Here is a 25434-nt window from a genome sequence, read left to right as displayed (position 1 = left end):
TGCCCTAGCAACCCCTCCCACAGCTACTGGCTGGCGGTGCCCAGCTGAGCGGCCTCCTCTGCGCTCCCCATCCCCCCCTAAATAGGGCTGCCTCGGCCCGAAGCTCTCGCGCCTCCTGGTCAGAGGAGACGCACGTGTGCAGCAGAGAGCGAGGAGGAGAGCTGGGAAACACTGCAGGGAGGGAGGGGGAGGGAGGGAGGGAGGGGGAGGGAGTGGGGATGGGGGAGGTGCGAGGGGAGGGGGTGGAGGGAGGCCGCAGGGCTCCTCAGGAGAAGCTGAGGGAGTTGGCGGAGCTGGTGCGGTGGCGGAGGCCGGACATGGTGTCCATGTGGCTGCTGGAGGGCTTGAGCGGCGTGGTGCAGCCCACCGCCTGTGGGAAGCGCTGGTGGTAGCGGTCGAGCCGCAGGTACTTCACCGTCACCAGCTTACCTGCAACACAAGCACACACACACACACACACACGAGGACTTCAGACATGCATACACACTTACTTCGATTGCATACCCATGAAGAGGATATCATGGAAACGGTTTAACTGTAGTGGGTTTGCTATAGCTGCAATATAATGATACAGACTTTCTACTTACTCGATTGCATTTTTATTGACCCTGAATACACTACAAAACTGCATAGGAAACTGAGCAAACTGATTTCCTGAGATGATACTAACATAGTTCCCCATACTTCACCCATCTGAATGTTAACAGACGTAAAGAGCAAGTATTTAAGTTCAAGGCCTTACCGTCAAACCATGAGCCATGCAGCGCCTTGAAAGCCTTGCCCGAGTGCTCTGCTGAGAGGCACTTCACATAGACGCAGCCCTGGAAAGGACCAGAGGGACAGACAGTTTGGTGACATTCGAAGACATTTTGGGTGTGGCCATTCCTGGTCATTTTTAGCTCCCAAGACTCAAGTGATTGAACAAGAACAATAACACAGGCCTTACGCAAACAATCATTACAAAACCAGAACCCTTAAAAAGAGTCAATGTCCTTTTAATCATTTCAGTCAGACTGAAAGAGAGCCCGAGTGATCACCAGTGGCCGGGGTTCACTCCAGTATATGTATAGCACGTCATGAGGAGCGCAACTCTTCAGGGCCAGCAAACGCAACCCACCTCTCGGGAATTTTTGTCAACGGCGATGTGCACAATCCCGTCGTTGTCGCTGCATTTCTCAAGAATGGCTTCGTGGATGGCCAGGTGCCAGTTCTCTCCAACCTCCCTGAGTGGAAGGAAGACCAGAGGGAGTGGTCAATGCACGGCCATTAACATGTGCTATATTATGTGTAGTAGAGCTACTATGGAGTAATTAATTGTTTACTCACTAAAGAATCAATTACTGCATAGGAGTTCCATTACACATAACATAAAATATATAAAACTAAAAGTTTAGTGGATAGCCTGTGAGCATGTGTAAAGATGAGCTACTCACATAACAGGGTCAAACATGTTGCGGATCTTCAGACATGGCGTTAAACTGTTGGGTGGAGAGTTCCTCTTGTCCAGTGGGAATGCTGAAATAGGACACCAAATCAGGCAAGAATTAATGAACTGCATCCCAAAAGCGTTTGCATTCAGTCATTATGCAAAGACCTTACGTGAAATGGAAGATGGGTGAAAAGGTTTGCAGAACCTAATGGGCCATTTAAAAGGGCTAAAGGTTGGAAAAGGGCTTATCAAGTACAAGTCTGAGTGTAAACAGCAGCTGCACTGCAATTTGATTACAAACAAATACTGACTTGACCATGTCATGGGGCTCGGACCAGGCAGGTACGTGCTGATTCTGCCCTCCCAGAATGGGACCGGTCAGTAGTGAAGTGTAATAGTCACAGACACGCAAGAGGACAGATCATCAAATCTGCTTTGCAAACCTGAAATCTCATCTCAACCTCCCCTGAAACAAGGTCATAAACGGCCTATAATGACTATGCTTATGGAATCTTTTCTAGCAAATGACATTTTGCTCATCTCAAACAGGGTATTGTACCATGAACGTATCATAAACCAGCAAGCCTGTTTCAGAACATTTAAATGTTTGTGTAAAGGCCCCAAACTATCTGAATAGAATATTCCTAACTGCCCTGTTGATGCATTTATCATATGGGGGGACAGGTGTGGAATACCTATACTTTGCATTTCTGTTTTAAACAGGACACTTGAATGCAGCTGGGTCAGTACCTTTGCCTTGCCACTGTTTGGAGGGCATTATGGACATCTTGTCGCAGGACAGAGGGGGCTGCAGCCAGCGCCAGACCTCGCGGTCAGCTCCCTCTACCCTCTGGGTCTCGGTGCGGATGCGCGACTCATTGGCCGCCAGGAACTTCACGGATCGGTCCCACACCTTCTTCATCTTCTTCCTGTGGAAACAATCCCAAACGCGCACACACACACAATCGCTGTTATTCAGTGAGCAGGGGTCAGCCACACACATATCCAGTCAGCCAAAACAAATCAATTGCGTCCAAATGAAAAACGTGAGAACAACCAATTCTGTAAACTAGCTGGGACAGTGATTACATTATCTCTCATGTATTAAGGATGATCAACATTGCAATGATGGTACAGTTAAAGCCTTCAGAACACAAGTGCCAACTGTTTAGAAACAATATTGCCATCTAGCATGCTAGGAGGCTTTAATAAGCCTTTTTGATGGTTAGTTCACTAGTTTTAGACAAATACTCCATAACACTGCATCAAAACGAAGTAGGTAGCACAGGACACATCCATATTTGGACCCATGAGTATTACAGAAGGGCAAAACCAGGCGCTCAACAATTAGCTTTCACTATAATCAATGGAACTGGGCTGGCTACAATAAATGTTAATGTATATGAACTACAGTATGTGTAAACAGAGTGACAGTAGGGTTTTATCAAATTCTTCACACGTGAAGGCGTTTTCCATAAGATTGCAGACAAGGGACTGGGAAAATGCATTAGATCACTTTCAAAATACATCTGCCTGGGTAGGTGGGACAGGAACATTCTCATGACAATTCATTCGCTACATGAATGAAATTCAGGATTGCACTAAATTCAGAATTACACCATTTTAAACTTCTCTGAAACACTAACCCATGAATATCCAACAAGATCTGCCATTTTTCAACGCACAGCACTGAAAACACTGTAAGCATTCATCATCTCCTGACTGCTTTATGTAAGAGCTAAGGCTTCCTTCATTCAAGTCAGCAACCCACCTCTCTTGAGGCTGAACCAGTGAGTCTCGCACATGTGGGATGGGCAGGTAGGGCAGTAGGTCTTTATTCTCCTGACAAGCCTCACTGTGGCTCCGGAGAACGTCTGGAACACACACACACACACACACACACACACACACACACACACACACACAGACACACACACACAGACAGACAGACACACACACACACACACAGACAGACACACACACACACACACACACACAGAGACACAGACACACACACAGACACACACACACACACACACACACACACACACACACACACACAAATCACTCAAACATCATAGATCACTGTCATTTAGTCCAAGACAAGAGTAATATGCCTTCTTTTCCAGAAGACCGAGAGAGGAGGGCTTCCGCTGTGCCATACCTATGATTCTCTCCACCATGTCGTACATCTGCCTGGTCTCCTCCTCCTCTCTCCTCCAACGGTACTTCATGTAGCTCAGCAGGCCCCAAACAATCCCAATGCCTGCACACGCACACACATAACCAAACCGAGAATGAGGGACTTGAACAAAGAGTCTAACAATCCAACTATTTATAAACTGTCTCAATGTCATTTCATTTGGGTGAAACATTTTCACTGAAACCCATCCACCAAGATTCTGGTGAGTCGACTGCGTACCTGCAAGGATGAGGAGCACTCGGAGGATGACCGTGAAGAAGGCCCTCCGGAAGCGGCACAGGAAGGTCATCTTGGGGTGCGTGGACTCCAGACGGCTTATCTCGGACACGTCCGTCACCGCCTCCTCCGAGGCGCCTGGGATCAACCTGAGTGGCGGGAAAAGACACAGACTCTTTAGGTGGCCCACTCCCTGCACAAACCCCTCAGCCATGATGAGATAAAACAGAGGCCCAGGCGCCTGCCATAGTCTACTGCAGCCTATAACAAAGTAGCCTGGGATCCAAGGCTGCTTTATTTCCTAGCATCAGCAGTAATCATATTAGCACAGCCCAGACAATAATCTGCAGCTAGACTTGGCTCTTAACATTACATTTCATTACATTCAAATGCAATTACTTTTGAACGCTCACTGACAATGTATGTGCACTTATACTATAACACGCATCTATTTGTGCCAACTGGCAGCGTTCTGCCTTTCCAACATGCAAGACAGAAATCACAGGATTTGAAGAAGAAACATATGTGAATTTACCGTATGCCAACATCCTCTCCAGTCCGAATGATCCATTCCAAAGCAGTTTCTACGAGGCCATCATAGGCTGCATTTTGAAGCTAAAAGAGAAGAAAAAGCAATTGACAGATTGATTAGATGTTGATGTTCTACTCCAGTGATACCAGAGACATTTGTTTGCTATGGGAAGAAACTGGTAGTAAAGTTTACGGCTCTGCTTTCATACTTAATGCAAAACAGCAACCAGTGTTGGTTCAAATGACTACCCAGCCTTTGCATTACTAGGGTAGAAACAAACCTTTAAATATTCTTTAGCATCGCTCATGGTCAAGCTTCTGTTTAACACAGCCTTCTGGTCTCCACAGTCATATTCACCTGTTGGATGTCAGCCGCACAGTTGGTTAGAAATGGAATCAGTCTTTAAGACATACACTACCGGTCAAAAGTTTGGGGTCACTTAGAAATTTCTATTCCACTCCATTACAGACAGAATACCAGCTAAGATCAGTTGCATTGTTTTTTTTTTCAATCAGGGCAGCAGTTTTAAGATTACATTATGTGCTTGCAAAATGGCACAAGGGTTCTCCAGAGTTTTCTCAGTAAGCCTTTTAAAATGATATCAGATTAGTAAACAGTTTGTGCCTTTGGAACATTGGATGAATGGTTGCTGATAATGGGCAATGTAGATATTGCATTAAAGATCAGCCATTTCTTTTTACAACAGTCGAGAACCCTTTTGTAATTATGTAAGCACAAGCACATAAAAAAACAATGCAACTGATCTCAGCTGGTATTCTGTCTACTTTTGACTGGTAGTGTATGTGTGTGTGTGTGTGTGTGTGTAAACAATGCAACTGATCTCAGCTGGTATTCTGTCTATGTTGGAGTGGAATGGACATTTCTAAGTGACCCCAAACTTTGGACCGGTAGAGTACAATGGAGCCAAATAAATAAGTTTTGTTACAAAGTTGTGTAGTAACTGAGACAAGCATCTTACCTGCAACACTGGCAAGGTGATCATGTAAATGAAGCAGTAGTTTGAGGATTAGGTCTTTTTCTTTGTTGGTCTATGGAATTCAAGATAGATGATTTCATTATTACAGCAATAGAAACAAAAAGTAAACATTCTGATTGCACAGTGCTTTGCAGCACATGCAAATAGGAATCTTAAAACCACACTTACATAACTTTCATCAAATGCTGTGCCAAACGGGTGGTTCCGAACTGCAAAAGAGAGGGACAGAAATTCTGATCAGACGACGTTCATGTTTTCGAACCCAGCTCCAAAACAGTCTGGCTCCACTTAAAGGGTTACATCATGTAAAAGATGAGCATCTTTCCCAACAGTGCCTTGAGTGGGAGTGACTACTGTGCAGACGCCGGTCGCCTCACACTTGAGTCACAGTCTGGACATGGAGATCACTCCACCAGCTGGATCCTGCCCAAGCTGAGCTGGGTTACAATGTGCATGCCCCGACCACAGGCACAGACAGCGTGTCTGCGGCGGCCCCGACAGCCAACACTGGACCTGACATCTGAGGACTGCCGACAGGAGTTTCATCAGCGGAGGACGACAACAAACTGTCCTCATGACTAGGAAACGCTTCACACTTTACATTCAACAAGCTCAAAGTTTTGCAACTAACATTTCCATGTATTTTACATAGAACCCATACACTGAGCAAGTGATGGTCTTCTCATTTGGGCAAAGATGGTGTAAGAATCTCACAGCGTGACTTGTCGGCTACAGACTAGGCCTATTCCAGAAAGCCGCCTTGATAAAGATTACACTGGACGACAGGTAAGGCTATGTAACATTAAACGTCCTTATCCTGTAATAACAGAGGCTGTGTGTGTGTGTGTGTGTGTGTGTGTGTGTGTGTCTCTAGGGCTGAAATCAGGCAAACAGCCAGGGAAAAGGCTGGTCACTCACTCACTTTCAGTTAAACGAGCCCAGACCCATCTACTCCTGGCGTCTTTGGAGAACCAAACAATTAGGCCACTTTAGCTCGTCTGACCTAGATGTCTGCCACTCACACCTCCGGCGTAACCCTCTCCCTGCACAACCCTCCCAGCGCACCTATGGCCCGGGCCACGCCAGGCCAGGCCAGGCGGCATTACTCAACCACAAGAGCACCGGCTTATTTGTGCCATCGTGCTGCACAGCGGGAGGCCTGAGAAGAGGAAACAGGTGCGAGCCCTATCCATGGCAACCTTATCAGGAGTCAAAAATGAGAACAAACCCAGCACGTCTGTTTGCACACGGATGTATTACAACTCTGCAAATAGTGGCCATTTTAACTGCTCGTGCATGCTTCTAGCGTCATGCTCAAGCTCAGGTGGAAGCACAACAATATAGGCTTACTCAGAGCCAAATGTTAGCTAAATTAACTTGCACTTCACTGAACCATCCCAAAACCAACCTGAGGGACGACGCTGAAAACTGAGAGAGAAGACTTGGGGGCCTTGGGGGGGGAGGACAAGGCGTTAGCACCTGGCAGGTGAGGTTTCCCCAACGACTACACCACCACATGGACTGGACACCATGTCCACCATGGACTTGAGAGTGGGCGCATATAAGACAGCACTCGCTGCTTTTGAGTGGAATGATTTCATTAGCTCTGGGAATCATGCCATACATAAAGGTAATGCTCTGTTTAACAGGTCAGAATGATCTGCCCAAAGATAATTGTTTGAGGGTGATTTAGTTTCTGCATACCACCATCATCTGAGAGGGTGTGGCAGACAGGGTGACACACCACATACCTGGTCTGGCATTCTGGTATTCCAAATTGACTCATTGTTCACATTAAAATGAATGCCACACCAACCACAACTATTTTGGACATGCATCAGACTGCAGCCTAAACATTTCAGATAGACAAAAAAATACATTTGAAATATTGGAACCCTGAACCTGAAATGACTTTAGCATAAGGTTTGGACTGTAGCATGTAAAATATAACAGCCTGAACATGAGAATATATACAGTATTTTAAAGAAACCTGAAGTATTTAGGCATACTTACTGACAACATCCCCATCTGAAGCGCCAGACCCTCTCATGCGCAGGTACATGAGGCCAAGCAGCACGAAAAACAGACAGGCAGCAATCAGAAGAAACATGGAAAGGTAGTGAGCACTGAAACCTCCAGTTGTTGAAACCTCTTCCCTTTTAAATTGCTGCAGAAGCTCGTCTTCCGGAACAGATAGCTTCTGTTTGTGGGTCGGCTGGCTGTATGCATGGTTCGAGCCCGTGTGATTCGAATGGTTGGGCCGGTAGGTGCCCGAGAGGCTGTTGTGAGGGGAATACCTATGTTTGAACCCGATACTAAATCTGCTGCTGGTAGTTGCCCCATCTCCGCTATCAATATGATTTTTGAGATATCTGGATGGACTACTGTTACTTCCCTCCCCTATGCTTTCGTCCATGATTCCTGAGGCGTACACAGACCTTCTGGGACGGTGGCGGTTGAGCAGGCCACTGCTCAGGGAAGACTCTCCAACGCCCGTGGTTTCGTCGTCGTCCTCCTCCCCCCGCGCCCTGTCTAGACTGCTAGCGTCTGAAGTGTCATTTACTCGAATTCCGACTGCCATTTTTCCCTGACCGCTTAGAGAGCCTCTGAAAGTTTTGTAAGGAGAATGTGTGGCTTTCGTATGACTTCGCGAGGAAGTCAGTCGGCGTTCTCGCTGACGCTCTTTCTCCGTGCCCCCCTCCTCTTTCTCTTCATCCGAATCCGAGTAATCCCCGGGAAGCTTGCTGGTATGCAACGTATAAGACGCCCTGCTGCCGTTCAGAGCCCGAGTGTCCCTCTCAGTCTCCTCCTCGTATTCGTCGTCTTCATCGACTTCACCGTAAGCCCTACCGTCTGTCTCAGTGCGTGCGGTTAAGGATTTGTCTCGATCGCCCCACCAAGAAGATCCGGTGGCGCCTCTCAGACTATCTAGGAGCGCGGGCGAGGAGTTGTTCACACTGACTCCTGGGCTTCTGCGAACGCCAGTGGGTGTTCCTGTAGGCCTTGTCTGCTGGCGCTGCGAGCCGGAGCCTCGGTCTCTCCTACTACTGCTATGGTTTGGGCCTTGCTTTTTCTGAGAGACCTCGGCATCCGATTCATCGGAGCTAAATCCCAAAACGAACTTCCCACCCCCGCTTGTACGCTTTTCGTTCAGGGTCGGGCGCCCGCCGGGGCTCCGGCTTGTGCTCAGGTGCGTGACGTCATTGCTGGCTGGCCTGGCTTTGGGTCTCGAAGCTCCCGCCGCTGTGTTGCTGCTATTACCACTGCCACCGCTGTTGTTGTTGATGCTGCCGCTGTTTCGCGTTTTCCCGAATCTAGATCCACGCTGTTGTTGCTCTTCACGTAGTTTCTTAAGTTTTTTCAGGTAAACGGGCCGTGTATTCTCCGAGATCGGACCTGGGAAGAATCCAAAGCGCTTTAACTCAGAGAAAAGCTCCTCATCCGTTAACTGTGCAGACGCCATCTTAGCTCGAAACTCACACAGAAAGCTGTGGAGGAAGTGACGTAGATGGAGCAAACCCAGACGGTAAACTTGAAGAAAAAAAGTAGTTCACTGAACTTCCACAGCGCAGCCGATTGTCTGCAGATGAACAACCACCTGCCCAATTACATTGCAGGGTGTTATCTTTTGTTAATACACTACGCGGCTGAGGTGCAAAATGTTTATACAAAACGGCTTTATAAGATTAGGTTAGATATGCATCCATATACTTTTTATTTTATTTTAATCGCATTAGCTAAGAAGACACACACAATTTCCCCCCCACAATTAATCATGCCCTGTAAAGCAATGATAAGAACAAAAATGCATCGATTAGCCTACAAAAACCTTAAAATCACACGCTGCAATAAAACAGACGCTTCTCTGACTCTAGTAGGCTACATATGATGCTAGATGGTTATGGGATTTGGAAGACGCCTCCAAAGTGACATGCAAATACAAAACAATATAATAGTCTTAAATTTAACAGGGAACAATTTACAATGTCGGTCAGACTACATTAAGGAGAATAGCAACAGGCTAATAAACAATAATGTCCATTCAATCAATAATATAATAACAATAATTCTAGCATGGTAAGACTATATTAAGAAGAATATCAATAATAAACAACACTGTCAATCAACAGCCTAATGAAAAACAATACAATACAAACCATAACGCATAAGAAGCGCTTGAACTAAGTGCATGTTGAGATATGCCTTTAGACCCCTCTTGAAAGACCTAAAACTATCAAATATAAGATAGGGTAGCCTACAGAATATTTTGTCACACAGGGCTAAATAACATGATTCGACATCAACTGGCATTTTTACCTAAGTCTGTGAAATAAAGATTCATGTCCATCATGTGAGAATGGAAGTCAGCCTATTTTTTAGTCCAATTCAGTTATGGCTCTTTTCTTGAAACAAATTATTATTTGGCAACAGGCTGTGTCATGACCGTATGATATTGATATAAGTGCTACAATAAATACTGTGATATTGATATACACTACAATAAATACTGGCAATATCATATAGCCTCCCAATTGTCTTCTTGCGCCACCTTGTGGAAGACTATCCATCCTACAAAGCCCTTTGAATACAAGTAGCTTGCGACGCAGTTCTGGCATTTCATTCTGTCAATCCAGGACTAGAGGCATTCAGTTGTAAGGACACGAGGAAGAGACCCAGGCAGAGACATCGACCATTTATAGCGCAATTTAGAGCTACCTGAGCGGAATGGCTTCTAAGACACCTGCTTTACTATTCCGCCTAAAGGCGAGCTTTATTCTACTTTTGGGAAGTTTGGTTACCGAGGCTGCCCAAGAGCAAGGAAGTTTGTACATGTGGATCGATGCCAACCAGGCTAGGATACTAATTGGTAAATGGCGAAAGCAATGCAATTATCTGCATCATACTCCCGAAAGATGTGCAACTTTGAGTATTCTTAACTACGAATTAATTTTCTGCAATAACCTGAAATATTCTGCATTACTTTTACATAGCCTACTAAACTTAACTCGTAGCATACCTTCTATTCGTCATGTGTTATGCATGTATCTAAGGTTGCTTAATGATTCCACAGGTTTTGAAGAGGACATTTTAATTGTGTCAGAGGCAAAAATGGCCCCATTTACTCACGACTTCAAAAAAGCACAACAGAGGATGCCAGCAATTCCTGTCAATATACACCACGTGAACTTCACCTGGCAAGCAACAGGGCAGGTACTGTATACTTTCAGTATAGCCTAGCACTGTTATATAGAGATACTTTTTATATTTAGCGACCTTTTAACACGAGCATATCATAACTTTTCATGACAATGACTCATGATATGACTTGTCCAACAGAAGCTTATGGTGAAATTGAAGTTGTAGGATAGCCTTATAAAGCTGTTGCCATGAAACTGTCCTACCGGCAGTCTTGGCAACTGCTATGAGTTGAAATAGCCTAGGCTACAACTTCCGAAAACATGAAGGTCTGTAAACAGATGTAGCCTATACTGTACACTTGCCATAATAGAGGGTAGGTTAACAGAGATGCTCCCCTCAAGGGTTATTTAAGTGCCACCGCATTTTCAGGTATTTATTGTTTCATCCTGCCCAAAATGTTGCTTAATCCTTTTTAATAATGTAATTCCCATCTCTTGCGGTATTTGACATCTTGGTGTGGTAGACCTGCGTCCGAGGATCAAAGCGAAAAGCTGCCGAAATCCCGCCTCTGCGGGCATGTGCCAAACATCTGGCCCATCTGCGCATCGAAAACATTGGTCAAATTCTCAGACGCGTGCCAGAAGCTCCGCTTTATTGGAAGGGGAAAGTTCCATTTGGGATCACTTTGTGTGTTGTTATTGCTTGTTGATAATCTTTTGTTAGTCACAGCTTTGGGAATGGTAGTGACAAAATGGTTAACTACAGTCCCTGTGGTGCCGGTATCCTTATCGCATCAAAAGTTAACTGACCTGGTTTTAGGAAGCATTATGCAACCATTTAATTGTAGGCTATTTCATTATTGTTGTAGGTTGCAGATAATTCCAGGAAAGCAATACATTGATATACAATACAACAAAACCTTAAAATGTTTTACTGGACATTCTCAGGGGAATTGTGTAATGTAATTTTGCAGCACATCTGCTTCAAGGGAATCTTTTAGAACTCCACCCACCTTGTTGTGGTTGTTTTCTTACTCCAGGGTTTCTGCTTTTTGTTGTGGTTGTTGTTGTTGTGAAAACTATGGGGTTAGTCCCCTAATGAATGATGTGAATGAGCATTTTAGAATCCACAAGTTGCATGTCAACTAGGTGCATGAGAGAAGGAGAGAGAGAGAGAGCAAGAGAGAGAGAGACCTCGCTTTCCTGGGCCCTGTTGCCCCCACACTTCAAAGCCAGCCGCCAAGGCTTAAGAACAAAGGCTTCAGGCATAAAAGGCTGGCCGCCAGTTATCTGTGTTGGTTATTAGCATTCAGCTGCAGGATTAGCATGGCTCTCCACACGGGCTGTGTACTTTTTCCTTCATCAAACGTTGTGCTGCTTTTACACAGTGAAATTGGGAGAGAGGAGAAATCACTGCTTCTCTCCTTTCATCTCCCTTTGTGTGTTTTGCAGTGCCATCGCTGTTATTTGACAAGTGTGTAATTTTCAAAGACTTGAGGACATAATTTAGAGAGGAAAGACTAATGGCATGGCAATAGATGAACTTTTTCACAACCACACAAATCTCTCTCAAAGAAGTGGAATGGCTTATTCATTCAGATCTGTAGACAAGAGTGGAGACTGTACATTTTCAGGTGATATTTTCGGTTCGCTCACTCATTCATTTTCCACAGAACAGCATAAATAAACATGTGCGTTCCAAAGGCATTTCTGGTGGCACCGAAAATAACATTGTGCCAATGGTAACTTGGAGATGTTTTAATGTTGACATTTTGTAAACTAAAGTCCGATTAATTTTAGTAGTAGAAGTATCTGCGTTGGTTTTCAGTGTTTCAACAGGAAACCTAGGAACAGAATCACAATCACAATCAGCTTTATTGGCCAGGTTTGCGTATACAAACAAGGAATTTGACTCCAGTTACACACTGCTCTCAAATTACACAATAATCACTTTACATATAAGAATAAAAACAGAAAAGACAGTAAGAAATATACAAAATAGGCTACTGTTAACAATATACATGGCAATACAATAAAATATACAAAAAATATACAATAACAATAACAATTGAAGAGAGGGAAGAAATAGTGCAATGTTAATGTAGACTGAGATTTTAGATTTAAATATAAATATAGTGCAAGGCAGTTCAGTGCAGTGTATTATAACAATATTGTAATTGTAATATAGCCTACATTGTAATTGTAATTGTAATATAGCCTAGATGAGCGTAAGTTCAGTGTAAGGGTGGGGGCTATTTCTGAGTGCTCAACAGAGTGACTGCATTGGGAAAGAAGCTGCCCTTGTGTCGGCTGGTTTTGGGGAACAGTGCCCTGTATCGCCTACCTGAGGGAAGGAGGTTGAACAGTTTGTGACCAGGATGTGAGGGGTCTGCAGAGATTTTTGCTGCCCTTTTCCTGACCCCGGACCAGTACAGATCCTGGATGGAGGGAAGGTCATCTTCAAAGATCCTCTCTGCAGCCCTAATTGTCCGTTGGTCGTCTGGCCCTGTCCTATTTGGTGGCTGACCCAAACCAGACAGTGATGGAGGTGCAGAAGACAGGTTGAATGATGGCTGAGTAGAAAGTGGTCAGCAGCTCCTTAGGCAGATTAAACTTCCACACATTGAAAGGGTCTATAGGAAAAAACACCTTACACTGACTAGGAGCTGAGCAGGAGTGAGAGTGGAGAGCCATGTGGTTTTGTGGCATCTATCGTTACATTGTTGTTATACTATGCACGACTATTTTGTTTCATCTTCATAATACTGCTTCAACAGTGAGTCTCCAGAGGTTTTGTGGGATCATCAACCATTTTATTCTGTACCATTCTGCATGATTATAGGACTTGAAGAGCTTTCAAAATTAACAAAGTCTCCATGTTATGTTTATTTATAGGCAGAATATTTTTACGAGTTCCAGACCCTTCGCTCTCTAGATAAAGACATCATGGATGATCCAGTCGTCAACGTTCCTTTACTTGGCTCAGTGCCACACAAGGCCTCAGGTTGGGATACTCTGAACATACAGATACATTCATCTCCTTTGGTAAAAGAAGTGATATGTGTATCCATTGCAAAGTATAACAAAACATGTTTTGATAGTGAATAGAGATTGTGATAGTGTTCTGTCCAGCAGGTTTCTAATACCCCATGTCAGAATACGCAATAAGAGAGCTTTGAAGACTTCAGAGGGTTTTTCATGGAGATGAGCCAAATTCTGTCAGTGTACTCAACATATTTTATACTGTGTATTGTGCTTTGTAAACAAATACAGCTTAGAGATGAGGTGCTTATATGAGGCTTATATGAGATCTGATTTCAGTATAATGCATTCAACGGAAATCTGTTTTGTAATCAGTGGTTCAGGTGGGCTTTCCCTGCCGAGGCGATCAGGATGGCGTAGCTGCCTTTGAGGTCACCATACTGGTCATGGATGGCGGTGGCAACGTCATCCTGAGGACTCCACACAATGCCATCTTCTTCAAAACCTGCCAGAGAGGTGAGATTCCAGTGTACGTTAGACGTTGGGGACACTGGGTAGGGAGGACTTGTGAAAAGTACTCTGTGTGGTCCAGAGTCTAAGCAACAGCACGTCCAAAAAGAGTTTGAATCCTCGTTCCCCACTGTAAACAGAATATACACTTAAAACATTCCGGAACACCGAAGGCTGTACCTCAGACACACAGCAGAAATGAAAATGGCTGCTTGAGCGGGGTGTTGTCTACCCATTCTTATTGTAAAGGCTTCTTTGGCCGTAGTATATAAGTATAAGATGCCAAATTAGGAGCTGAATCTCCACAGCAGTCATGATGAAAGTACCGGGTTTGAATGGGAACAGGAACAAGGAAGATCTCGGGACCCAGTTTGATGACAGACAATTGTTGTGGTCTGTGGCCCAGAACACAGGGACATGTGCAGTGTAATAACACATCACATCTGCTACTACTCATCATGCCAACAGTTCATTTAGAGAGCCACATTTTAGTGGTCTGACTGCTGGAATTCAAGAAAAAAAGATGAATGATGTGCCAGAGTCCCAAATCAATGCATTTGTGATGATATGAGTAGATACACCCGTAAATACTCTCAGCGGTCGTCACACTGAATGAGTATGAAACACACTGGTCACTCACTGGTTCTCACTCTGCACACTATGATGTGGAGCTGAAATCAATGTGTTGGGCTGCATACAATACAATGAGACAATGCAATACAATACGTATACACTATACAATAACAATAAGACATTAGACAATACAATTTAATGAATTAGCTTTTGGATTATTGCACTTGGGTGTATGCACAATGTTGGTGCACTTGGAGTACCACTCAAGTGAGAGTTGATAGTGCAGATGGTAATATACAAATAATATAATTATAAATAGCATATATAACATACACTCAGAGAAGTAATTATCAACACAAACTAGACTTACTATGATGTACGATTATTTTCATTTATATTTGGTTAGACCATGACATTTCTGATTACACTTCAACAACAACACTCGTATACAGTACAACCCAGGCTTACATACTATTACACCTTATATGTACATATACACTACCGGTCAAAAGTTTGGGGCCATTTTCATTCCACTCCATTACAGACAGAATACCAGCTGAGATCAGTTACATAGTTTTTTAATCAGGGCAGCAGTTTTCAGATTACATTATGTGCTTGCATAATTGCAAAAGGGTTCTCCAATGTTTTCTCAGTTAGCCTTTTAAAATGATATCAGATTAGTAAACAGAATGTGCCTTTGGAACATTGGATGAATGGTTGCTGATAATGGGCAATGTAGATATTGCATTAAAGATCAGCCATTTCTTTCTACAACAGTCGAGAACCCTTTTGCAATTATGTAAGCACATAATGTAATGTAAGCCTGGGTTGTGTTGTGTAAGAGTGTTGTTGTTGAAGTGTAATCAGAAATGTCATGGTTTAACCTAATATAAATGGAAATAATTGTACATCATAGTAAGTCTAGTTTGTGTTGATAATTACTTCTCTGAAATAGTGCTTGAAGTATACGGAGATGTTTAAAGAGAAGTCACACCCTTTCATGATTAGAATGAATTAGAGAAAGAGAGCCCATAACTGAGTGAGTGGAAGAGTGCGTGATTGAGTGAGTGGGTGAGTGAGTGAGTGGGTGAGTGAGTGAGTGAGTGAGTGGGTGAGTGAGTGAGTGGGTGAGTGAGTGGGTGAGTGAGTGAGTGAGTGAGTGAGTGAGTGAGTGAGTGGGTGAGTGAGTGAGTGAGTGAGTGAGTGAGTGAGTGAGTGAGTGGGTGAGTGGGTGAGTGAGTGAGTGAGTGAGTGAGTAAGTGAGTGGGTGAGTGAGTGGGTGAGTGGGTGAGTGGGTGAGTGATTGAGTGAGTGAGTGAGTGAGTGAGTGGGTGAGTGAGTGGGTGAGTGAGTGAGTGAGTGAGTGAGTGGGTTAGTGAGTGAGTAAGTGAGTGGGTGAGTGAGTGGGTGGGTGAGTGAGTGAGTGAGTGAGTGAGTGAGTGAGTGAGTGAGTGAGTGGGTGGGTGAGTGAGTGAGTGAGTGAGTGAGTGAGTGAGTGAGTGAGTGAGTGGGTTAGTGAGTGAGTGAGTGAGTGAGTGAGTGGGTTAGTGAGTGAGTGGGTGAGTGAGTGAGTGAGTGGGTGAGTGAGTGAGTGAGTGGGTGAGTGAGTGGGTGAGTGAGTGGGTGAGTGAGTGAGTGGGTGAGTGAGTGGGTGAGTGAGTGAGTGAGTGGGTGAGTGAGTGAGTGAATGATGTAGGATGTTTGGCACTCCTGGTTCTTCGCAGAGGCCATCATTACTGCTTAATGATGTCATGTGAACTTTGCCAGCTGCAGCTTTAGAAGTGAAAGAACTCTTCTCTCCACACACACACACACACACAACCTTCATTCACTCCACACACACACACACACACACACAAACACACACACACACACACACACACACACACACACACACACACACACACACACACACACACACACACACACCCCTCATTCCCTGTGCACCCCTCCAGCGTACCCCCACATCCTCACTCACATCCCAGATCAAATGATCCATCTGGCCTAGGCCAGTTGACTGAGAGGAAGCAACATCTTTCAGGGGTGACAGCTGAGGACTGCCTTGGAAAAACGTTTGGGGAACAGCGGTCTCATGGAATTCCTCTCAAGTCTCCTTATTGTAATTGTAGGCAAGAGAGTGGCAAAGTTAACATAGTAATTAGCGATGCTATGGTTTCAAGTCAAGCCGTTTGACATATAGGGCTTGATTACTGTGATTAGAGAGGAATGATGTGCATTGGCAAGAATTTGAAGTTAAATAAATATTTGTTATGGAGTGAACGAAAAATAAATAATGCTTTGGTGGAACCTGGATCGGCCAGACAGGATATGTTTTGTAAGCGCAGGAGACAAAGGCAGTGTTTTATAAAAGACTAGACGGCTTGTATTTCCGAGACGGAAGGACTGCTGCCAGATTTCCTCAGGGCAAGCTGGTCAACAGTTGTGGATCTCGGAGACATTGCTTTTGTTGGTAGAATGAGAGGAATTTGGGTAAAACCAAGTCTGCCAGGTGCACCTATGTCTTTGACTTCAGACTGTTGTGACTGATATGGTTTGACTTTGGACATAATATGAGTTAAATGGCCCAGAACATTCAACAGATATCTCACACGCTAATTCGGCCAGTCACACCAACCATCCCTTTTAACAGCCTCACTAAAAGCACCTATTTAACACCCGCAGAGGCCATCTCTCTTTGTCTGGAATTCAAAGACATTTCCACACTGTAGTTAACAGATGATGGGTGGCTCCTTTAGGATGGCAACAGACAAGTAAATATTTACTACCGGTATATGTCTTTCTCTGTTCCCCTCATCTGCAGCAAAGTGTCCCGGTGGATGTCGCAATGGAGGCTTCTGCAATGAAAGACACGTCTGTGAATGCCAAGATGGTTTCTATGGGCCACACTGTGAGAAAGGTACAGCTTTAGTCTCATGGTATTTTAGGTCCAATGATCAGGGGCAAGTCTAGCCTTGTAAAAATGCCACAACAAAACCAGCATAAGACAGGAACAAGACCACTTTCCTCTACCCATTCAGTCTGGCTAATATTCTTTACATGTATAAAAAGGCATTAGTTTGTGGTTGAAAGTGTGTATAAAGGTTACAGCTGTGGTAATTCTGCCTGGCCTGCAAGCCACACATCACCAGGCATTGTAAATTACATAGTAGTGTTCAGCCTGATACATGCAAGCCGTGGAAAAAGAAGGCATATGTATTTTGAAAGTTTTCCAAGTCGAAAAAAAATAATACCCAGCAGGTTGTGTGGCACAAACATATGTTTTTCATCTATTTACAGCTTTGTAGAGTGGTTTCAGAGAGCTTTCCAGAAGAACTGAAATGCTTTTAATTTCCTTTATGCGCCCCTTTAATGCGCACTGCCACGGCACCCAGACCAAACTATCCAGAAACAGCATTTTTCATTTATCCATCCTTTATAATGAACCTTTCAGTTTTTTAATTAAACAAGAACATGAATAGTTTGTCTATATATCTATATATATATATCTATGATGACTTAAAAGAAGAAGAAAAAAACAAGAGGAAAGACTATAGGTGTACAAATGAGCCCATGCATATGTGAAATGAAAAGGTTAATGTGAAACTCATTTAGAATCAGTTTGGTTTTGGTTAAGCTTGGTTTTGCTTAGTTGTACCATTTGTAATGTAAGTATGCAAGCTTATCTCTGCCTGTGTACATCAGAGGAAAAGTAATTTTTGTAAATGTGAATGACTCAAAAGAGAAAAAAAAACATAAACAACAGGAGACAACTTAAGATCTTTAGTGCCTCCTGCAGATGTCTGTATGAATTGGTAACACTAGAGGTAGCAGAGATTGTCATCACATTCCTGCATCGGCACTACTCACTCACTGTGGTCACTGTGCTCTGGTCATCCTGTGCTGTCTTGTCCCATCAGCCCTGTGCTCCCCGCGGTGTCTTAATGGGGGCCTGTGCATGAGCCCCGGCGTGTGCCTCTGTCCGCCCGGCTACTACGGCGCCAGCTGTGACAAAGGTACGTGCTGTCAACACGGGTCAGTATCATCATACACTGCCCATTTTGTTCCGTCCAGTGCAAAACTTAAACCATACATGGGGTTTGTTTGTAGCAAACTGCACCACCACCTGTCTAAATGGGGGGACCTGCTTTCACCCTGGAAAGTGCATTTGCCCCACGGGCTATGAGGGAAGCCGTTGTGAAATCAGTGAGTATATACATACATACATACATACAGTACACACACACAGACACACACACACACACACACACACACACACACACACACACACACTTACACACACACACACACACACACACTTACACACACACACACACACACACACACACACACACACACACACACACACACACACAGAGACACACACACACACACACACACACACACACACTCACACACACACACACACACACACACACACACACACACACACCTGGGTTACATGTGGTACATCATTACTCTATCTGTCACCATCCTTGACAGTTCCACAGCCATCTGCACTCATACGTGCTCTGTGTGGAGAGACAGGGCAGTTTTGAGCAGGTGAACCCAGTGATGGGCTGTTTCTCCTGCAGGGGGGGGGGGGCTGGGGGGGGGGGGTTACTGGGAGAATGAGAGAGTGGGTGGGAAGCATTGTCTACAGATGACATCACCACCCATATAACACCCTGTGCCCAGTTTCCCAAATAAACCCAACGTGTGTTCTCACTCTCGTGCCAGGGGCTCAGGCCTCCCTGTGTTGTAGCCAATGACGCCATGCAGTATCACCACTGGGCCTGTTTCCCGTCCTCCGTCGGTAGGAGCAACTGGGGCTCCCTGTTGGCAATGCATTAACTATATGCATTCATATGCTGCCCCAGGACATCGTATGACCAAGGAGTGTACACTCAGAGTTTTAATAAAGCATGTGTCATGAATAATAAAACAACAGTCCATTAACTGCTTTGATTAACATGGGTCTTGAAGTTTGTTTGGATTGCTGTAAAGCCGGCTTACTGGCCCGGAGCTTGTATGGCGGGGCCCTGTCCGAGTGGCCCAGACCCACGTCCAAATTGCATCCTGCTGTGTCCAACACAGGATGTTTTCACTCTCCTGAGTTTAAAGTTCAAAGTGTGGCATATACCAGCAATTTGCGTAATCTCGTCTGGTGCCAGAGGACTGTTGGAAAAGAAAACACAGCAATATCAAAAAGCCCTCTCTGAAATATTTACATGAACACCAAGCCTATTAATGCCCTCTCTTTGTTTATCGTATCATGTTCAGCTCATGTCAAAACTGGCTTTGAGGTAAAGCAGTACCAGTTATGGTCCCCTTAGACGTGTTTCTTTTAGGGCGTCCCCTATTGTCTCTTTCCACGGATATGGGTTTCAGTGATATGTGGAAGAACAAAGGGGCCATTGAAATTTCAGATGGTCTTGATCAAATATGCAGGCGTAACGGGATCCCCGAGCGTTTAGAAAAGATCAATCCACTCACGGCAGCGTTGTGTTTTTCAAGCGCATTGAGTTTCCTCTTCACACATCTGCTGTCGTTTCTCTCTGCCTCTGTTCCGTCCGACTGGTGGACTGATTTCCGCTTTGACTCCCTAAGTGAAGAGTCGGATCCAGAGCCATACTTTCAAACAGTCACTATAATGCAGCAAGCATAGCTGTGGAAATACTGTATATTTGTCACCGACTTGGTATGATGATTTACTTCATTGGTATTTCTCGCTGCTTTTTTTACATGATGAAGAATGTGAATGAATGCACTTGTGACTGATTGAAATCACATTCTCTTGAGAAAAATGTTCAGTGGTGATTATGAGCGCCTCTGTCAAAGAGTAGATTCACTTTGTCTGACAGCTTTTGTTCCCCCACCTGTGTCCAGGTAAATGTCACCAGCAGTGCAGAAACGGAGGCAAGTGCATGGGGAGGAACAAGTGTAAATGCAGCAAAGGATTCCATGGAGATCTGTGCTCCAAGGGTAAGACATTAGACCTGGCGCACACAGTACAGTACATTATATTGCATTGCACGCTTACCTACAGACACCAGTGTTTCCCACAGAATTGAATTCTATTTGTGGTGGTTGGTTTGCAGAATTAACTTGAATGTAACAGTTTTTAACAAATTAGCGCAGTGTGGTTATGATGCTAACCACATTTAAGTACAATTTAGTACAACCTGGAAAAGTCATTGTGTGGTGGTCAGTGTTGATATTGTGGTGGGCCGCCACAAATAAGTCAATGTATGGGAAACACTGGACACACATAAACATATACATAATATATTTACTTTAAGTGTCATTACGCATGCATGGGTGAACAGAGGGGCAGTCCATGGGGTGCAAGTATTGGTAGTGTTCTTCTGAACTCTATTTGACTGACACCATGCATGTAAGTCCTGCATGTCTTGGTCTGTATAAGACTAAACAATGTGTCTCTCTGTATGTTGACGTCTGTGTGCATGATGTACTGATGTATGCGTGTGTGTGTGTGCGTATGTGTGTGTGTGTGTGTGTGTGTGTGTGTGTGTGTGTGTGTGTGTGTGTGTGTGTGTGTGTGTGCGTGTGTGTGTGTGTGTGTGTGTGTGTGTGTGTGTGCGTGTGTGTGTGTGTGTGCGTGTGTGTGTGTGTGTGTGTGTGTGTGTGTGTGTGTGTGCAGCTGTCTGTGAGCCCAGCTGTGGAGCACATGGGACGTGTGAGGAGCCCAACAGGTGCCAGTGTAAGGAGGGCTGGCATGGACGTCACTGCAACAAGAGTGAGCAGGAAACCCAATCACACCACAAAGAGTTCCTCCAGCCCCGCAGAGCCTTTCCCAAGCTCCAACTGTTCATTAGCATGTGTAAACGGATGAGCACATATAATCCACTGTAACGTTATATCCGGCCATGGTCTTCACGCAGAGGCTAAATGCCACTAGCTTAAGTGGATGTGGATAGGTCCGGATGTTTTTAAATGATTAAGTCAGATAACTGCACCGCATTTTAAACTCACATTCATTTATTGGGCAGAACACAATGTATGCCTACAGCACAAGCCAATGGCCCTGCAAAGGAGCTACAAATGTCCTACAGCGCAAAAGAAATGGCACTGAATGCAAACATGCACAGATAAACAAGATGTTTTCAGATATAAGTGGACTAGGATCTCCATGGTTGTTCCAGGAGGCCTAATTACAGATTGACCTCCTACTTTCCTGACCACTTCTTCCTTCCTCAGGGTACCGAGGTGGTGCAGCCAACAGTCACCGATCATCCAACCCCAAGATGAGGCCGCATGTGGCATCAACCAAGGAATCCAAGGACACCACTGATACCAGTCAGCCTGCGGAGTCCAATTATGTAGTATGAGCATTTCAACTTGCTGCTGCTGACACACACACACACACACCCTCCACACACACACACACATACACACACAAACACACATAGAAAAAGACGCATGCACACACAACTCCTCACACTCCTTGAAACAGCCTCGCCCATTGTAAGGATTCACCATTACCATGGTGATGCCAGTCTGACTCATAGGCACCCTGTGGGATGTTGAACCGCTGCCTCTTACCATAAACCATGCAGTGGGCCAGTCTTTCATCTCCCTCTAGTAGCGCTTCCCCTTCATTTATGGTAAATCCATCTGAAAAGAGTTAGTACAGAGCTGTGCAGGTGCTGCTTTGAGACTGGTAGGGAGTTTCCTTAGGGCCTCCAAAACACAGCTTGTAGGCCCACTGGGTGAAAGCTAAATAGGACTTACTGTTGCTATTCTGTGGGTTCATCCCTTGTGATGTTTGTTGCCCTTGAGTCAATGAGTTAGGAAGTGAATGAGCAGCCATGGAATGTATTACATTTCAAAAGCATTCCTTTGCTTTGCTTTTTGTCAAGTGATCAACCATTGTAATTGTCTGTGTATGACTAATAGGCATATGTCTTTTTTTATTATTTTGTTCAAGTGTCAGAGATGGCATAAATGGAGAACATTATGGTGTAAACCCACATTTATAAATTTAACAAAAGCAAAAACACCCAGCTGAATGACTCAAATTACTGGCATACAGTAGTTCCCCTTAGTTTGTCCTGAAGCCTTTTCACATACTCCTCAAATACTTTAAAGAGAAGCTATGTAGTACATACATGCCAGAAGAGAAGAATTCAGTTACCTGTTGCTAATACAAAGCTCCTTTGGCAACCAGTAGGCTAGTCATTACATCCTGCTGGGCCTAGCTGATGGGATTTCTGTAATCTTTCTTAGAAACCTCAACTCACATAGATACCAGTCACTTACACTGGCAAATCTCTATTACACAACTGCCTTAATTTTCAGTACAAATACTGTAGCTTGTTAGCTCTATATTTGTCCAGGTGATTTTTCAGAGTATTTATCTTTTCATATAATTTTATGTGAAGCTGAAATATATCTTGATAGTTTCATATTAGAGGGCATTGAAGAAGTACTTTGCTTACATTATAGTGTCAGATAATGAACATTTAGTACACAAATCTTAACATTTGAGATTTTCACTCCACTGTAATTAATGTATAACTGAAATAAATGATTGTAAATGCTAATGTCGGCTATTTGTTATTTATCTGATATCACAATGTGAAGTCGACTGAAGGATGGTCATTGCATTAGGTGCCACTGCATGAATCCATTCATATAGAGAAGGGACTGTTGTATATGGTCAAATGGGCTGAAAGTGAAGAGCAGGGACTTGGACTAAAAGGTTGAAGTCACTGCGACAAAGAGGTGAGATATTATCAAATGTATTATTTACTGTTCTTTGGCTCTCTGTAAAGAATCTTTAAGATTAAGGCTCTTGTCTGCATGATATTGTTGGTGACCACAGTTGGCTACAGTAAAGCAGGGATGCAACCAGTAGCACCAGTCTACTTTCCAAACAAAACACTTTTTTGGTAGCAAATACACTGTTTTTCCAGCACATCATGCAGTAGCAGATGTGTTATTAGTGTTATTTTGACATCAGTGGATATAATCATACAAACAATATTATTTTTACCAGCATCTGGTTCAGTAGTTACTTATTTCTGCTTTCTAGTTATGGTCTTCTAGACCAGTCTGCACTTTCAAATGACTGCCAATCCCTTACACCTCATAGGGTGCAGATGGATAACACGTCAGCGTTATTTTCATTGAAACTTGTTTTGTCATTTTTTCCAGAGGGCGTTGGGCCATAGAGACAATAAAAAAGGCGGGTCAGGTTTTACAACTGTGCTGCTCCTGACAGAACTATGAATGACTGTGGTGGGTCTAGTTCTGTCTGCTGCCAGTGAAAAAAGGGAACCCTTTGGCTCTCTAATGCCGCTATTCTCACAGAGATGGCTTACTTACAATACTGACACACACACACCCTGCGTGTGTGTACATGTGTCTGCATCTGTTTCTCCATAACAACCCACATTTGATTTTAATTACAGATACATGGAGCAATAAAAAATATATACATAAAATTAAGAGATGTTTGGGCGGCTTGTTACATTTAAATAGTTCCTGTTTTCATTTTGGTATCATTTTTAGCACATAAATGTGTGCTTATATCCTTTTGATCCTGTGTTGTAAGTAATCTAAGTTATTCTCACTAGGTAATCTATCTGCCTTCACATGTTTGGCTGTAACACCTGCAACCAGAGACCCTTTTTTAGGAGCGTGCCTTGAGGAAAGATCAGATTTTCTGTTCCTCTAAAAGTGCTCTTTTTGACATTAGTCACTGGGTAGGAATTTTCCTGCACAAGTTCTGGCTCCCTGAAGTGGTTCAGTTTAACCACCTGCTGCTCCTAATGAACATGTCCTCTGATTCATAAATGGCGTATGGGTTTAGCTTCACCGTCTTCCGGCTGTGGTGGTAACACTAACTGACAATTACCGCACTGACTCACGGAATGAACAGGGTCAGGCGCAAAACGGAGCTCATACTCGCTGGGTTTCACCAGGACGCGTTTCAGGGATAGGCCAACCAAAGATGATTAATGTTTTATTTTTATTCCACTTCGAAGGATCATGTTTGGATAAGAGGTGATATTTGTGGCTTTATTTGGTTGCTTTAAGGTATCATTAGCAGTATTGTAAAACATAATGAAACTCATCCGATTTTGCCCAGTTTTATTGCATGCATGCTTATGACACTATGCAGTCCAAGCATGCTCCCACGTTAGGTGTGTTGACATTCAACTTGACACCTCAGAAAAAAAATATAGACCATTTCATGAGCGTATAGTCTAGTTTCAAATTTCTGTGTCGTCTCCCTGGAAAGGTTGAAGGAAAGAGAGCTTCAACTGTTCAGTTTCTGCCTGAGCAGACAAGTCTGTGATCTCTCACGTTATAGCAATTAACCTCAGTCTGACACCAGGGCCCTGCAATCAGCCATGTTCCTGCACAGCAGACACACACACACACACACACACATTGCGCAGAGACGACAGGCGCAAATAAACAGACACCCAGCCGATTATTTGTACTGCTCAGCAGCACGTAAAGCAGCAGCCTGCCTGGCTGTCCTGCTTTGTGGGGTGGAGAGGTGGGGGGGGGGGGGGGGGGGGTCACCCTGCCCCATTGGGTCACTCTTCACGGGGGAAATCAAACAATAACAAAAACACATGCAGGAATTTGAAATATGCACTGACAAATGGACTAGTGGTAACAGAAGAAATGCTGTGAATGTGTGCGTTTCTGTTTCATCTCTCTCTAGACTTTTTCTCGTTCGCACAAGCAGGACACCCAGCTATAGACTACTGCTTGAGACGTAACAGCAAAGTAGCATCATGCCTATACCTCTGAATATCTCACCTCTTGTGATGTGGAGGTGCGTTTCAAGAAGGACAGCGGTTCTTCGGCAGCTCT

At 44.1% G+C, this 25434-nt stretch overlaps 2 protein-coding genes across 2 annotated transcripts; one reads left to right on the top strand and one right to left on the bottom strand.

Moving 5' to 3' along the window:
- Positions 1-209: 209 nt before the first annotated feature.
- On the bottom strand, positions 210-8894 carry lemd3 (LEM domain containing 3). The gene is made up of 13 exons (XM_042077888.1): positions 7391-8894; positions 5546-5586; positions 5360-5429; positions 4661-4737; positions 4384-4463; positions 3852-3997; positions 3594-3695; positions 3201-3303; positions 2180-2358; positions 1434-1515; positions 1118-1223; positions 743-821; positions 210-429 (listed from the first exon to the last, which is right to left on the bottom strand). The coding sequence occupies exons 1-13, from the start codon at positions 8838-8840 to the stop codon at positions 266-268; spliced, it is 2679 nt and encodes an 892-aa protein (XP_041933822.1). The 5' UTR covers positions 8841-8894; the 3' UTR covers positions 210-265.
- Positions 8895-9923: 1029 nt separating this feature from the next.
- On the top strand, positions 9924-23122 carry wif1 (wnt inhibitory factor 1). Its single transcript, XM_042077889.1, has 10 exons — positions 9924-10244; positions 10449-10588; positions 13411-13519; positions 13873-14013; positions 17402-17497; positions 18498-18593; positions 18688-18783; positions 20467-20562; positions 21242-21337; positions 21799-23122. The coding sequence occupies exons 1-10, from the start codon at positions 10103-10105 to the stop codon at positions 21927-21929; spliced, it is 1143 nt and encodes a 380-aa protein (XP_041933823.1). The 5' UTR covers positions 9924-10102; the 3' UTR covers positions 21930-23122.
- The last annotated feature ends 2312 nt before the right edge of the window (positions 23123-25434 follow it).

The sequence above is a fragment of the Alosa sapidissima genome, chromosome 22, assembly GCF_018492685.1.
Source record: "Alosa sapidissima isolate fAloSap1 chromosome 22, fAloSap1.pri, whole genome shotgun sequence".
Lineage (NCBI taxonomy): Eukaryota > Metazoa > Chordata > Actinopteri > Clupeiformes > Clupeidae > Alosa > Alosa sapidissima.
This window is presented reverse-complemented; position numbering and strand designations above follow the sequence as displayed.

Excerpts from the sequence above, each read along its gene's own strand:
- lemd3 (XM_042077888.1), bottom strand. The coding sequence starts at position 8,840 with ATGGCGTCTGCACAGTTAACGGATGAGGAGCTTTTCTCTGAGTTAAAG. Across the intron at positions 5,587-7,390 it reads TTCAGATGGGGATGTTGTCA|TTCGGAACCACCCGTTTGGC; the intron begins GTAAGTATGCCT and ends TCTCTTTTGCAG. Across the intron at positions 4,738-5,359 it reads TCACCTTGCCAGTGTTGCAG|GTGAATATGACTGTGGAGAC; the intron begins GTAAGATGCTTG and ends GACATCCAACAG.
- wif1 (XM_042077889.1), top strand. The coding sequence starts at position 10,103 with ATGGCTTCTAAGACACCTGCTTTACTATTCCGCCTAAAGGCGAGCTTT. Across the intron at positions 10,245-10,448 it reads CCAGGCTAGGATACTAATTG|GTTTTGAAGAGGACATTTTA; the intron begins GTAAATGGCGAA and ends ATGATTCCACAG. Across the intron at positions 14,014-17,401 it reads CTTCAAAACCTGCCAGAGAG|CAAAGTGTCCCGGTGGATGT; the intron begins GTGAGATTCCAG and ends CCTCATCTGCAG.